At 40.2% G+C, this 13,525-nt stretch overlaps 1 protein-coding gene across 2 annotated transcripts in view; it reads left to right on the top strand.

Annotated features, from left to right (window-relative positions):
* LOC131364493 (zinc fingers and homeoboxes protein 2-like) overlaps positions 1-8,822 on the top strand; it is a 45,491-nt gene extending 36,669 nt beyond the window's left edge. For both annotated transcript variants that reach the window (XM_058407663.1, XM_058407662.1), the window contains 2 exons: positions 257-3,304; positions 4,287-8,822. In XM_058407663.1, coding sequence (XP_058263646.1) covers positions 490-3,273 — 2,784 coding nt within the window. In that variant the 5' untranslated portion in view covers positions 257-489 and the 3' untranslated portion in view covers positions 3,274-3,304; positions 4,287-8,822. The remainder of the gene's footprint in view (positions 1-256; positions 3,305-4,286) is intronic.
* Positions 8,823-13,525: the final 4,703 nt, after the last annotated feature.

The following is a 13,525-nucleotide window of genomic DNA, read 5'->3' as shown; positions in this document are numbered from 1 at the left end:
GCACTGATATTATTGTGTCCTAGATAACAAATACACATATGGGAACCTGTACATTGTGCTTCTGGTTGAGAATTAATCTTGATCAGTGTGTCTAACTTATTCAGTAATTCCTTAATGTAATAGTGTTTATATTACAGTCATTTGAATTGTTGCCCAAAGTGGCAGTCTTACAAATACTTGATAGAAAGAACATATTTGAGTCTTTCAAAAGTCTATTCAAATTTTCTTTGAATGTTCTTTCATTGTCTGTGTGCAGGTGAGTTGTGGGTGATGACGTCCTATGAAGCTCTGCACTGGAGCTGATGTTCCCGATCAGCGGAGGACTCCGGAGCCAAGGCTGGGCGACTCCGGAGCGGACTGAGGAACTGCAGAGACCCGCTCCTTCACCGGGAATCCACTCTGATCACCTCGATCCCTTCCTCCTTCCCTTTACAACCCCTGCAATCTCCTCTGTCAGGCTTGCCCCTGAACCATATCAGTGCAGTTACCATGTCCAGCCGAAGAAAGTCCTTCACTCCCTGCATGGTCTCTGTTAGCGATGTGGAAATGGGCGGCCCTATGGAAATGGATACTTTGGAAGAAGAATTGGTGGAGGACAGGCCATCCTCTCGGCAGCCTTTGTTAGATATTCATCAAGAATCTAAGCAGTGTGTGGCTGAGGAGGATGAAGAGGTTCATGTGGAAGGGACAGGAGATAAGATGGAAGAGAAGTCCTCCACCACACAGAAACAACAGAGTAGGAGCTACCAGTGTAAGTACTGCTCCTTCTCTACCCAGAATCTCAGCGACTTCAAAGAGCATGTGTACTCCACACACCCCAATGTCATTCTGAACCCCCTGTACCTGTGTGCTGTCTGCAACTTCAGCACCAAGAAGTTTGACTCCCTCACAGAACACAATGAAACTGAGCATCCAGGTGAGAGTAATTTCAAGTTCAAGCGGATCAAACTTGACAATCAGACCGTCCTAGAGCAAACTATTGAGAATGAGGATGACTCAAACTCACCAGAATCTAAGCTTATGCAAGATAATGATGATGCCTTTGAATTTTTACCCTCATGCCCATCAACAATGCAGAATGTGGAAGATGCAATCTTTAATAATGGAAATGAGGCAGAGAGTAATTTAGATCATCTGTTGTTAAAGGATCGGATCACGGCGGTGAATGTAAATGGAACAATCATCATCCCTGAGCCCATGATGCTAGAGGGGCTCTCGCATGTCATGCCCCTTTTGCAACGCCCCCCAAACTTGAGCTCCATTCCAACAATTGCTGTTCCTCTGAACACTAGCAAGTACAATCCCTTATTGGACACTAACACTACACTCATTACATCCTTCAACAAATTCCCTTATCCAACTCATGCAGAGCTCTCCTGGCTCACTGCTGCTTCCAAGCACCCTGAAGAGCAGATCAAGGTGTGGTTCACCACCCAGCGGCTCAAACAGGGGATCACCTGGTCACCAGAAGAAGTGGAAGAAGCCCGCAAGAAGATGTTTAATGGATGCATGCCTCCTGCTCACCACACATTCACCGTTTTGCCTACGCCTGTGAGCGAACCAGTTGCCACCAGCCAGTCTGTTGCACCAGCAGTGTCCTGCCATGTTACTGGACAGTCCACCCTGTTACCTGCTACCACTGCAAATGGAACTTCTGGTGCCTGTGCGACTGTCACTGTGACAACAGTTACTAATATGCATAATCTTAAGCGCCCTTTGGGAACATCATTGGTGGCCCAGGATATAAAGCGCCCCATGATTTCCACAGATGAACACAAAGAAAAGCTACGTATGGCACCTCCACCAGTCCCACCCCTAGAGAGACTGTCCATGGCTCCTCCTCCTGTACCCCTAGACAGTAAGAGATCCATGCTCCCACCCTTGATGGCAACAGACATGAAACGACCTGTTGTTGCCCCATATGCTTTGCCCAAGGGGAAAATGCCAATGGTATTTCCACTGGCACCCCCTAAAGATAAGATACCCATGGCCCCCCCTCCATTGTTACCCAGAGATAGACTACCTATGGTCCCCCTAGTCTCAACTGATATTAAGAGGTCTACAGTTCCCCAACAAATGAGAAATCAAGCACCTGCCTTTTCTGTCATTTCTAAAGACAAACTGTCACTTTTACCTACTGACATGAGCTTACCCCTGGTGCCCCCATTGGTGACTTCTCAAGTGAAGAGACCACCAATCATTCAGACTGCACGGGCCCCACCTGTTGCCCCAAACTTGATCCCCACTTTCTCTCTGGAGAGTAAACCACTAGAGCCGTCAGTGGAGCAAAAGCCCACAAGCTCAGAGAGTCGACCCACAGAGAGTCAGAATGGCAATAATAGAGTCCCCTGTGGGGATGGTAAAAAATGGTTTTCTGATCAGAGTGCACTGGCCCATAATGGTTTACGGCACTTAAATAATAATTTTGCTCCAAAGGAGCGTCCAAAAACAGTCCCAACCCAGTTCCCTCTCCTGGAAAGACTGAAGGGGAAAACTGCTGAGCAGCTAAAGGTTTTAGAAGAGAGTTTTCAGAGGAATAGTTTCCCATCACACAATGAGGTTGACCACATTGCAATCACCACAAGACTCTCCAGAGAGGAGATTGACAGCTGGTTCTCAGAAAGAAGAGCCCTTCGAGACAACTTGGAAAAAGCCCTTCTAAACTCCATGGGGTCCAAGAGGACTGACATTGCAGAGAGAAGATCACTTTCACAGCACCAGCATGCTTTGCTTAATGGAGTTTACAAACAAGGTGGGCTACCCATATGCCCTCTGCCTCCCATCATTGCCCCCACCTCGTCATCTGTGCCTATGGATAGGAAGTCCCTCAACCTCCTTAAAGATGTCTTTGTCCAAACACGGTGGCCTTCACCTGAGGAATATAGTTATCTGGAGGCACAGACAGGTTTGGCTCGTACTGACATTGTCAGATGGTTTAAAGACAGCCGTCTGGCTCTGCGCAGTGGAACTGTAGAGTGGAAGGAGCTGTTCCACAAGCTAAGTGGCAGTGAGTCGAATGGCCGGCTGATCTCAGATCAGCTGTGCAATGTCACTCTGCCAAGCCAGGAACGGAAGACGCCTACAGCAGAGTGCGCCAAACTAAGCAGCCAAGAGATCAAAGAGTGGTTCAACAACTCACTGGGCCAGCGTGGGCCCGAAGTGGGGAGGAACGGAGGTCAGAATGGAGGCAGCGGGGAGAAGTGTGGAGGCTGGGTGGAAGAAGCAGTGGGGACTAAGATGGCGTCGCGAGAGCTGGTCTCAGACACGGATTAGGGCACAAGAACAAGATGGGCAGGAAAAGAGGGTAAGTTTGATCAAATTTTCTTATGCTTTTCTGGTCTGGTGATTATACAGACCGAGGGGACACAATAGACCGCTCCTCATCAAAGGATTTGGCTGTTGCCATGGAGATTTGGAATAGAGGACTGGAACCCAGGTTGGGCTCTTTGATGTTGTTCCGTTAAGAAAAACAAAGCTGTGCAGCAGGGAATTGAGACATACTGAGATGTTGCTATGCAAATAATGCAGACGTGACAGTTAACTACAGTATACTATCAGAGAGATAGAGGAGTTATCACAGTAACGAAGAATCAAATATCTTTTTGTAGCATGAACTAGTTTCTTTGTTCTTTGAAAGTATAGTCATTACAAAGTTTGCATTCGGTAGTAGGGTGGTTTGTCATATAATTTTTTTTTCAAGCTCATGGGCTATTTGAACCCTGTTGCTTTATACCTTTACTATTATATTTTTAAATTTAATATCACATGATTTTCTTCTGTAACTTTAAACACATTGCTCACTGTCTAGGTTAGGTCAAAGGTTGATGGTAAAATGCTATGTTGCTTTATATTTAAATAAGGAGATAAACATTTGCAGGTGAGCAAAAGTAATTGAAAGCTTGAATTGTTAAACTTGGCCAGGCATTTGCAGATATGCTCAAAGGCACAGCTCTTGTTATTCTGATGTTATTGACTTTTCTGTAAAAAAGCTATTTTCCTTTTTAAATTATGAACATAAATATAGATTTAAGAGGGGAAAAAAAACAGAGCTAAGATGTCAAACTCTGCAGAATAAGTGGTGGCAGTGTAATTTCAAACTCTTTTGATGATCCAATTACTTGTTAATGTGGCAGAGTAACTAAAGTCTCCCAAGCAGCTTGAGTTCGTTCATACAGGTAGCGCAAGAGTCAGCATGAAATTCCTTTTGGGGTTCATCAGCAGTCTGGTGTAGTCAGTAACTCAGACTGTCAGAGTGCTAATGATGGCTTTGTTCCAATTCTCCACAGGTAGGAACTGCTGCCGCTGTCATTTTGCACAGAAATGGATGAAAAAAAGAAGAAGAACAAGAGAGGTCTACTCTGAGATGTATTTTTGGAACCAGTGATTTTGCTCTTGCCCTTTTCCACTGCACCAGCTAGCACATGGCACCAGAGAGAAGCAGAAGGAGCCTGGTCACAGCGTGGAGTCCTGATCTGCAGCGGGGATTCTGAAACACTACTTGGTGCTTCATGTGGTTTGAAGCAGTGATGGACGGGTGAATGCATGGAGGAGATCAAGACCATCGAGTGCCAAAGCTGGATTTGCTGCATAAATACACTTTAAGAAAAGGTTCTTGTAAATATTTTTTTTCTGTACTGCTACAGATTTGTACAATTTTGCCGGGAACTTTTGTTACATTTTATAATGGGAGCGAGTGGCCCCCAGATTTTGCTCTAGCTGGTCTTTTCAGTGGACATGTCCTACATTTTTTGTAACAACACCATGCACCACTACAGGCATTGGCAATATATCAAACGGACGTTCATTACAGTTTGTCTTTGGAGGGACTTCTTCAAATCAGTGCATTTACTGACTGTTTCAAGGTGCTGTTAAACTTTCTGGATATTACATGCCGTCGCTTTTGCTATATTTACAGTTCTTACAGCGTGATATTTTGCAACAACAGTTTAAAAAAAAAAATGGAAAAAAATCGCATTGCTGTTCAACACACCGGTGGACAAATCTGCAAATCTGTTTTGTCCTGTACAGGAATAAAACACTCAATCGCCAGCGTTTATGTGATAGTTCAACTCCGACTGTAGAAACAATTAACCCGGTACCAGATACACGTTCCATATTTACTGCTTCTGTAATGTCAGCGTCACATATTAGAAATACTGTACTTATACCAAGGTCCTGCTTACTACTCTCCAAAAGACAGATGTTGTCTGCTGTAATCCAATAAAACACAGCCTACCTAAAAAAAATTGTGGAAGTTCTATCTCTTTGAACCGAATGTTCTGAATAAAATAAGATACTTCTTAAGCACAGTTCCGTGGTGGTTGAGCAGCCAAGGATCCCAGACTTTCACCGCTGCTGCTCAGATCCGTTTCTCAACCTAGTCACTGAGGGGTTAACTCTCAGTGCTGGTCCCAAGCCCGGATAAAATGGGAGTGTTGCGTCAGGAACGGCATCGGGCATAAAACCTGTGCCAAATCAAATGCGCTGATCAGTTGGTCCGCCTTGGCGACCTCCAACAGGGAGAAGTTGAAGCAACAACTTAAGGTATTTTAGCACAGTTTCCTAACTCCAGATACACCTGATCTGATCTCAGTTTGTTTAAGGACATGGCGAGGTGTACTGGGAGTTAGGAAACCATGGAACTGTACAGAGATATGGGTTCCCAAGACTGGAGAAGGATTGAGAAACTCTGAAGTAATGTTGCTCATTATTTGTGCTTTGCATCATTTTGACCAGGGGTCATCAACTGGGGACTGCAGTCTGGATGTAGACCCAGAAAAGTATTTTAGTGAACCTGAATCAATTACTGCAACTGAATGATAAACAAAAAACCCTGCAGTGTGGTGATTCTGGTTGTCTAATCATAAATCATCAACAGTTTCTATAGTAAATCCTTTATTCTGGTTTACTCAATCAAATCCATTGCTGTGAATTGTTTAGCCTAAGATAGCTCATCGGACCAGAAACTAGCTAGAGGGCAACTGACATAAGTTCATTTGATACACTTGTGAAGATTTTTCCATTTTATTTACCTTTTGTTGTCTAAAAGAAGTTGACGATGAAAACAGAATGTTTAAAATGACTGGATAAAGAATGTATGTGTTTTCCTCCATGTGAAATTTTAAATGGAAGTCTCTCATATCACTGTCAAATGTGCTAAGAAGAAGCACTATCATATAATAAAACACAACCACTTTAAATGATCTTATTTATAGCCATAAGCATTAACCATCTCTGTGCATTCAGTCAGGTTAGTTGTTTAGCCAGACCTTTTTGTAAGCCAGGAATTTTATGTAGCTGGAGCTTTATCAGTTTTAGATTCACCTGCTGATAAGCATTGGTTTTGATGTCTTAAAATTAGCCAAGAGTGACATTTACTGCATAGTAATTAAAAGTTCTGCTCTGCTCTCTGGCTTGCTTGTAGTCTGCATGCATGACTGTGTGGATTGTTGGCACTGGATGAGCTTTTTCTAATCTAGCCTGAGCCTTCAACTATCTCACGTATATATTACATACATTTCCAAGTATTATTCGATACATCTGACTTACGCCTGACATTTGATTGCTTTTGGTGTGTATTAAATCAAGGCACAGCATCTCAAGTCATCTCTCACTTTTGTCAGCAGTTTGTTGACATCATGAGAAAACGTGTGTATAGCTATGGTTGTGTCATGCCTCCTTAGAATTTCACTGGAAACTGAGAAAAGAAAAAAAAGAAAGAGGACTAGAGTGCCTGGCAGACATTATGTTTGGCACAAGACTAAAAATTGATTTTGAATGTCAAATTCCCATAGAGTTTTCAACTTGGCCCAAAAGAAGGAGACCTTGAATATCCGAGTGGTACTAGAGTAGGGTTATTGGGGCAAAATACAGAAATCAAACAGTGGGAGGAAAATTTTTTGCAGATTTACGGTGTGGTACAGAGAGTAACGCTGCAGCCAGTGCCAGGATCCCAGCTTATCCAGAGTGCATTGCTTAATACTTTATGGAAGAGCCAGTCCCTGTTTCGCACTGCTCACACTCTGCATGCTGGAAGGGTTTTTTGGGAAGCACTCCACAATCTTCTTTATCAGAATGATCAGAGAACTCAATGAAACAATAGCTCAGTGTACTCCATCTGCTTTGGGGTGTGTGTGTGTGTGTGTGTATACACGCAAAAGAGAACAAGAGAAAGAATTCCAACCTCCTTCACCCCACACAGACCTTCACACAGATGAATCTACTGCAGTTTCGTACTTAAAGCATGCCCAAAAGACATCAATGTCCACCTCTTTTCTGTAAATCTAATCCTAATTAAACTTATCTGCTCTTTTACCTAATGGTCTGTAGTACTGCTTTTAAAAGAGCATCTGAATAAAGGATAAAGTTTTATAACCAGCCCATTTTGGCACTGAGCCTGTTACTAGGCAATGAAGGCCAGCCTTAAGAGAACATGTTTGGAAGTCGCATCAAATTATTTTCCTTTTCTTATCAGCTTATCGGAGGAATACTGTATCACCGAATTCCAATTAACTCACGCTTTGGACATTGGATCATCAAGGGACAATTAAGTGGGAGTGGCTTCCAATCTCATGGCGTCCGTTATACTGTGTGATATTTTGATTAACCTCAAGAGCTCCCTGAGGTAATAGAAATCAGACCATGTCCTGTTGGAGCCATGCGTCTCAAAGTGGAGGCTGGGGGCCTCGAAGGGGCCATCATTTCTTTCATTTTGTTACAGTTGTGGAATTGGAGCCATTCTACCGTTATATAATTTTTTTTTTTTATATTTATTACAGCTTCTTTGACCAGACACTGTATAATGAATTAAATAAGAACAGTAAGTCTATAAATAATGTCAGTCTGAATATAATAAAAAGTGTTATGTGAGTAGAAAATTTCAATAAATACCCATAGCTGATCTTAAATACTATTATATACCTTTAAATAATGTCATATGGTTTGAGACTCTCTGCCCTATAGGTTTTGCAACAGCTGGTGTAAATCCTGTTATACACCATGTTAATAACACCTCCTAACTAAACTGGACCAAAGCCAGGTCAAGGCAACTGTTCTCTATTAACCAATCGTGCAAACTTGACTTCCCATTTTCTCTGGGTTCATTTATAAAACGTGTGGGAGTAACGTATCAGAGAAAGGTTGGACTTTCAGCAGTGACTCACTTCACCAACAAACGAGAGTATTTTGTTTGTGGACACACGCCTACTTCTTGATTTTGATTTCACCAAGTTAGAACTTGTGAAAAAAAAAAAAGCAAATGCAAAGGCTTTCAAATGTCAGCGTAAAAACTTCACATAAATAGAGTTTATATTTAACTCGGTTGTACTGGTTGTACATGTACCGGTCAATGCGCTACATGTGAACTCTACTTTCTGAGTGACTGAGTGACTTCCATCACAGCAGGTGTTTCTTATTAATTTATGGGTGTGTGTTATAGGAAAATAATCAACAACCCAGTGGATGAAGCACAATGCAAAGTGAGTTTACTGTTAGCATCATTATTTTCCTATAACGTCACATCCCAAATCGTGCCTTTTATCCCAGAATCATTTGCCAACGATTACCATTGATTACAATTCCTATGAATTATAGAAATCTGTGATTCTGACTGTTTATAATTACATTTAATGTTGGTGAAATAGTTTTCTGTTTCCACTTTACGATATGCTTTTAATCCTGTCCCTTCATTTTGGTGTCTTGAAGTTAATGAGAGAAAAAATCCAGCATAGTTGTGTTATAGAGAAACAGGAAAAAAAATAAATTGCTAAATTAAATGAAAGGCTTTTGTGTGGTTGAGAATGTACTGGCTTTTACAAAATACTGACACTGGAGACTCCTTTCTTGAATATGAAATAAACATTGCCTTACGGAAAGTTTCACTATATTAACACATTATTTCTTTGTTAAATAACAGATGGTCTTGTCAGCAATGGACATGCAGAACATCCACCATAGAAGTCCCTGTGATTAAGCAGTTACTATAGAAACAATAGAGCATTTGAACAAGCATTAATATAAACCTGTGTTTTGAGTTACAGCTGGAACCAATGTGGTGTAAAACGTAACGTAACTAGTGTTAATAGTTAGTGTTGAATAATTTGGCAAACAATTTTAAAATTCACATGATAATTATCCATAGTGTTAAAAACCACCTAAAATTGTGTAGGTCCCAGTTGGGCTACCAAAACAGCTCTGATGCTTTGAGGCATGGACTTAATGGACCCTTTGAAGGTGTGCTGTTGTATCTGGCATCAAGACGTTAACAGCAGATCCTTTAAGTCCTGTAAGTTGTGTAAGTGATGTGGAGCTGCCATGGATCAGAATAGTTTGTCCAGCACAGCCCACAGATTCTCATTAAGATTGAAATCTGGGGAATTTGGAGGCAATACCTTGAGCTCTCTGTCATTTTCCTAAAGCATTCCTAAACAATTTTTTGAAACTATGTTGGGTAGGCGGTACATAGTCATAGTAACATCCACATAAATGCCAGGACTCCCAGCAGAAATCATGAATCATCTTTCATGAATTGCTCCATGGTGCAGTTCTGATGCTCATTTCCACATTATAAGCATTTTCGGTGGCGCATGGGGGTCAGCATGGGCACTCTGATCAGCAAGCTGTGATACACTGTGTGTTCTGACACCTTTCTATCAGTGCCAGCATTAGCCTATTCACACAGGCTAGACTTGACTCCTTTCACCTATCACTGAGCCTCGGGTGGCTGTGACCCTGTTGCACGTTCATCGGTTGTTATTCCTTGGAGCTCTTTAGGTAGGTACTAACCACTGCATGCCAGGAACAACCCACAAGACCTGCTGTTTTGGAGAAGCTTTGACTTAGTCGCCTAGCCATCACATTTTAGCCCTTGTAAAAGTCCTTAAACTTGCCCGTATTTCCTGCTTCTAACGACTTTGTCTTCAACAACTGACTGTTCACTTGCTTCCACCCATTTGTAACAAGACAATCAATATTATTCACATGACCTTTTAATGGGTTTAATGTTACACCTGATGTGTATATACTTTACATTTGACAACAGATCTACATTTCCTCTTAATAGAGACATAGCCAAAAACACATACAGTCTCATTAATGCTAAGCCTGTGAGACATTTTCAAATGTCACATTCTTAATGCTGGAATTGCTGTGCCTCTTCTGTGATTTATTTTCCTCTTTACGCTTGTGAATTTCAGGTATCTACAATTCAGTGCCTTTTTTCTGTGGTACACAACTGGCTTTGATTCCTGCCATCTTGAACTTAGCAAGCCTGTTTGGATCCAGCGCAGTCTTGCATGATGCACTAAGCACGCTTCACCTGTTAAGAAAAAAACAGTCATATAAACTTGGATGCACACAAAAGAAAAGAAATACATTCAACTATTGTTGTGCAACCTGTGCACTCAGAGTTCCGGTTTCACAAATTCCAGGAAAGTGGCCTAATTGGACAAAGTAAATGTGAGGACAGCAGACCCTCCCGCTGCCCTCGTCCGAATGGTTCTGATTACAATTTGATGGTGGAGCAGATCTAGGAAACATTTGCATCTGGAAGTCAAGGCTACTGAATAGCAGATGTTTGCGAATGCTTGAGGGGTTGCACATAGGGATCAGAGGCAGACGGAGAGCAAAGCTGAGGGCCTTCTTCAGCAGTAAGAGTATGACATGCCAATTCCACTGTAATAAAAGGTGACTATCTTTAGGATAGAATGCCTCAAGATTTCAGGCACTCAATATTTTTTTTTGTTTGTATCAGCTCACATACCGGAAATGAGTTGCTATGTCACATATAGATGGAAGGGCAAAAATCTATGGTCTCATAAATGCCTTAATAAGAATGATGTGGAGCAAAGTATTACACACACACACTTACAGCTGAATCCATGATTTCTAGCATTCCAAGAGTGAAATGCCCTACTGGTGTCATGCTTTAGGGTTTATACCCTAGAACTCCAGGCTTTTTGCAGGGTGATAATGAATTTGCTTAAGGAACAGTGATGTAGGCATTAGACTATCTCTCTTGTGTATCTCATTTGGTGAATTTGTGAGTAACATTTCATTTTGTGATAAGTTCAGTGCACTAGCAGTAGGATTAACTGTAGCGTTATATCATTTAGTTGAATGTAATATATAATATATAATATACAGTGTTGAAAACTGCATTGAACTAAGATAAAGTAAATATTAATTTGTTATACACTGAAACAGCAAAAAAAAAAAAATGATGAGAAACCCTATGTCTGACATGTGGAAAATAAACACGTGCAAAAAGATGAATTATGTGTTAAAGATAAATACATAAATAAGTCAAAAACACATATACACGCGGAAATATCATTCAAATATATATATAAAAAAATTCATCACACAAACTGCATAAAAAATCACTTACTTTTTAAAAAGTCACATTCAAAATCAAATAACCATTCGTAAATCAAATCATTAAAAATATGGGAATTATGTGAACAAATAAATCACCTGGAAATAACTGAATCAGAATTTTTAGTCACAAAACACAGAAATAAGTGAATAAAAAAATTTGAAATAAAATCATTAGAATATAATCATGTAAAAATCCGGTTTGATATTATCTTGATACTCAAACTCATACGCAGATAAATCATGCTCTTATAATTAGCAGCTTCTCCCGTTCATTCTTAACTCAGGATCTTATAGTGCTAAGATCACAAAGTGCCAATCAGCCATGAATCACCCAGTGCATTGAGCTTTTTACTCCATAATAAGCAAAGCCCAGACTAAAAAGAAAGAAATAATGACTGAACAGTGAAACAACACTTCCTAAACTTGGCATGTGCCACAACTTCCAGTAATGCAGCTCAGCCACTGCAGGTGATCAGTCGCCATAGACTCGTAATAATGTCTTTTTTGTTGTTTGGGTTAATGTATGCGTTAGATATGAATTCCTTTCTTTCAAATCATTAATAATGTAACAGTTGAGTTTCACTAAATTTTTCATCAAATCCGTGTATACTTTTGAATATCTGATCTGAATTTAACCTGTACTGTATGTAAAATCCCAGTAATTAATTATCATTTTAAAACCAATCAGTCGTGAGTCTTCTTTCTATGTGTAAAAGGAAACCGGCATGTTTACAGCTGTTACAATGAGCTCTTATGTGGATCAGCTAAATGCTGGATTTTCTAAAGGATTTCAAGTTCTTTTATAGACTCATTAACTTGTAGGACATTCTTAAATGAACAATCTGTGGTTGCATGCTGGTTTGTAGGAACATTGATTTTACAACTGAATGCCTCTAAATATGATGCTGAACAAAACAAACTGTTATGGGTTGCTTTACACGTCAGTCAGATGGCCCATTTAATGTTTTGATGATACGAATGGAGTATGGACCTTGGCCGACCATTTTGCACTTTTTTATTTTTGCATATGCATAATATTTGCATGGTTTGTGTCCCTCTGAGGTTATGCAAAGCAGAACAACTTATTTTTGCATGCATGTGTCTACACCTTCCTTAAATGATTTCATGCTAGAGGTCAGGGGCAGAAAAAGTGCAGAGAAATTAAAGTAAAAGGGTTGCTATTTTTAAGTGTTATCATTTTTTAAGCAAATATTTTTAATTGATAACATTAATATAATTCCGTTACTTTTGTTAATTTAATAGCTTAATCGTGTGAATAACTTTTATTTCTGTAAAAAAAACATTTTTTTTTAATCAGCTATTCCATTCCCAAAATATTGTTCAATCTCTGTAAGTTTGCTGTTCATATGATCAAAGCTGCATACATTTGCCCAGGAATTAATCAGAAGTAAATTTTCTGTAAATAAGTGAATTGCTATCTAGCTAATTCCACAGGCTACTGGAATCGACGCTAGTCTAACTCGCCATTAATATCCAAAGAAAAAAAACTACTAATACTTACCTCAAAACTTACCTCAACATGCTTACTTACCTCAAAACTTCCCTTAACATACGTACTTACCTCAACATGCTTTCCTTAGCATACTTACTTACCTCAAAACTTACCTCAACATGCTTACCTCAACATTCTTACTTACCTCAAAACTTACCTAAATATGCTTAGCTTAGCATATTTACTTACCTCAAAACTTACCTCAACATGCTTAGCCTAACATACATACTTACCTCAACATGCTTACTTACCTCAAAACTTACCTAAATATGCTTAGCTTAGCATATTTACTTACCTCAAAACTTACCTCAACATGCTTAGCCTAACATACATACTTACCTCAACATGCTTACTTACCTCAAAACTTACCTAAATATGCTTAGCTTAGCATATTTACTTACCTCAAAACTTACCTCAACATGCTTACTTACCTCAAAACTTACCTCAACATGCTTACTTACCTCAAAACTTACCTCAACATGCTTACTTACCTCAAAACTTACCTCAGCATGCTTACTTACCTCAAAACTTACCCCAGCATGCTTACCTCAACATGCTTACTTACCTCAAAACTTACCTCAACATGCTTACTTACCTCAAAACTTACCCCAGCATGCTTACCTCAACATGCTTACT

The sequence above is a fragment of the Hemibagrus wyckioides genome, linkage group LG14 (assembly GCF_019097595.1).
Source record: "Hemibagrus wyckioides isolate EC202008001 linkage group LG14, SWU_Hwy_1.0, whole genome shotgun sequence".
NCBI classification, from domain to species: Eukaryota; Metazoa; Chordata; class Actinopteri; order Siluriformes; family Bagridae; genus Hemibagrus; species Hemibagrus wyckioides.
The sequence above is the reverse complement of the archived record's forward strand: the minus strand, read 5'-3'. Positions and strand labels throughout refer to the sequence as shown.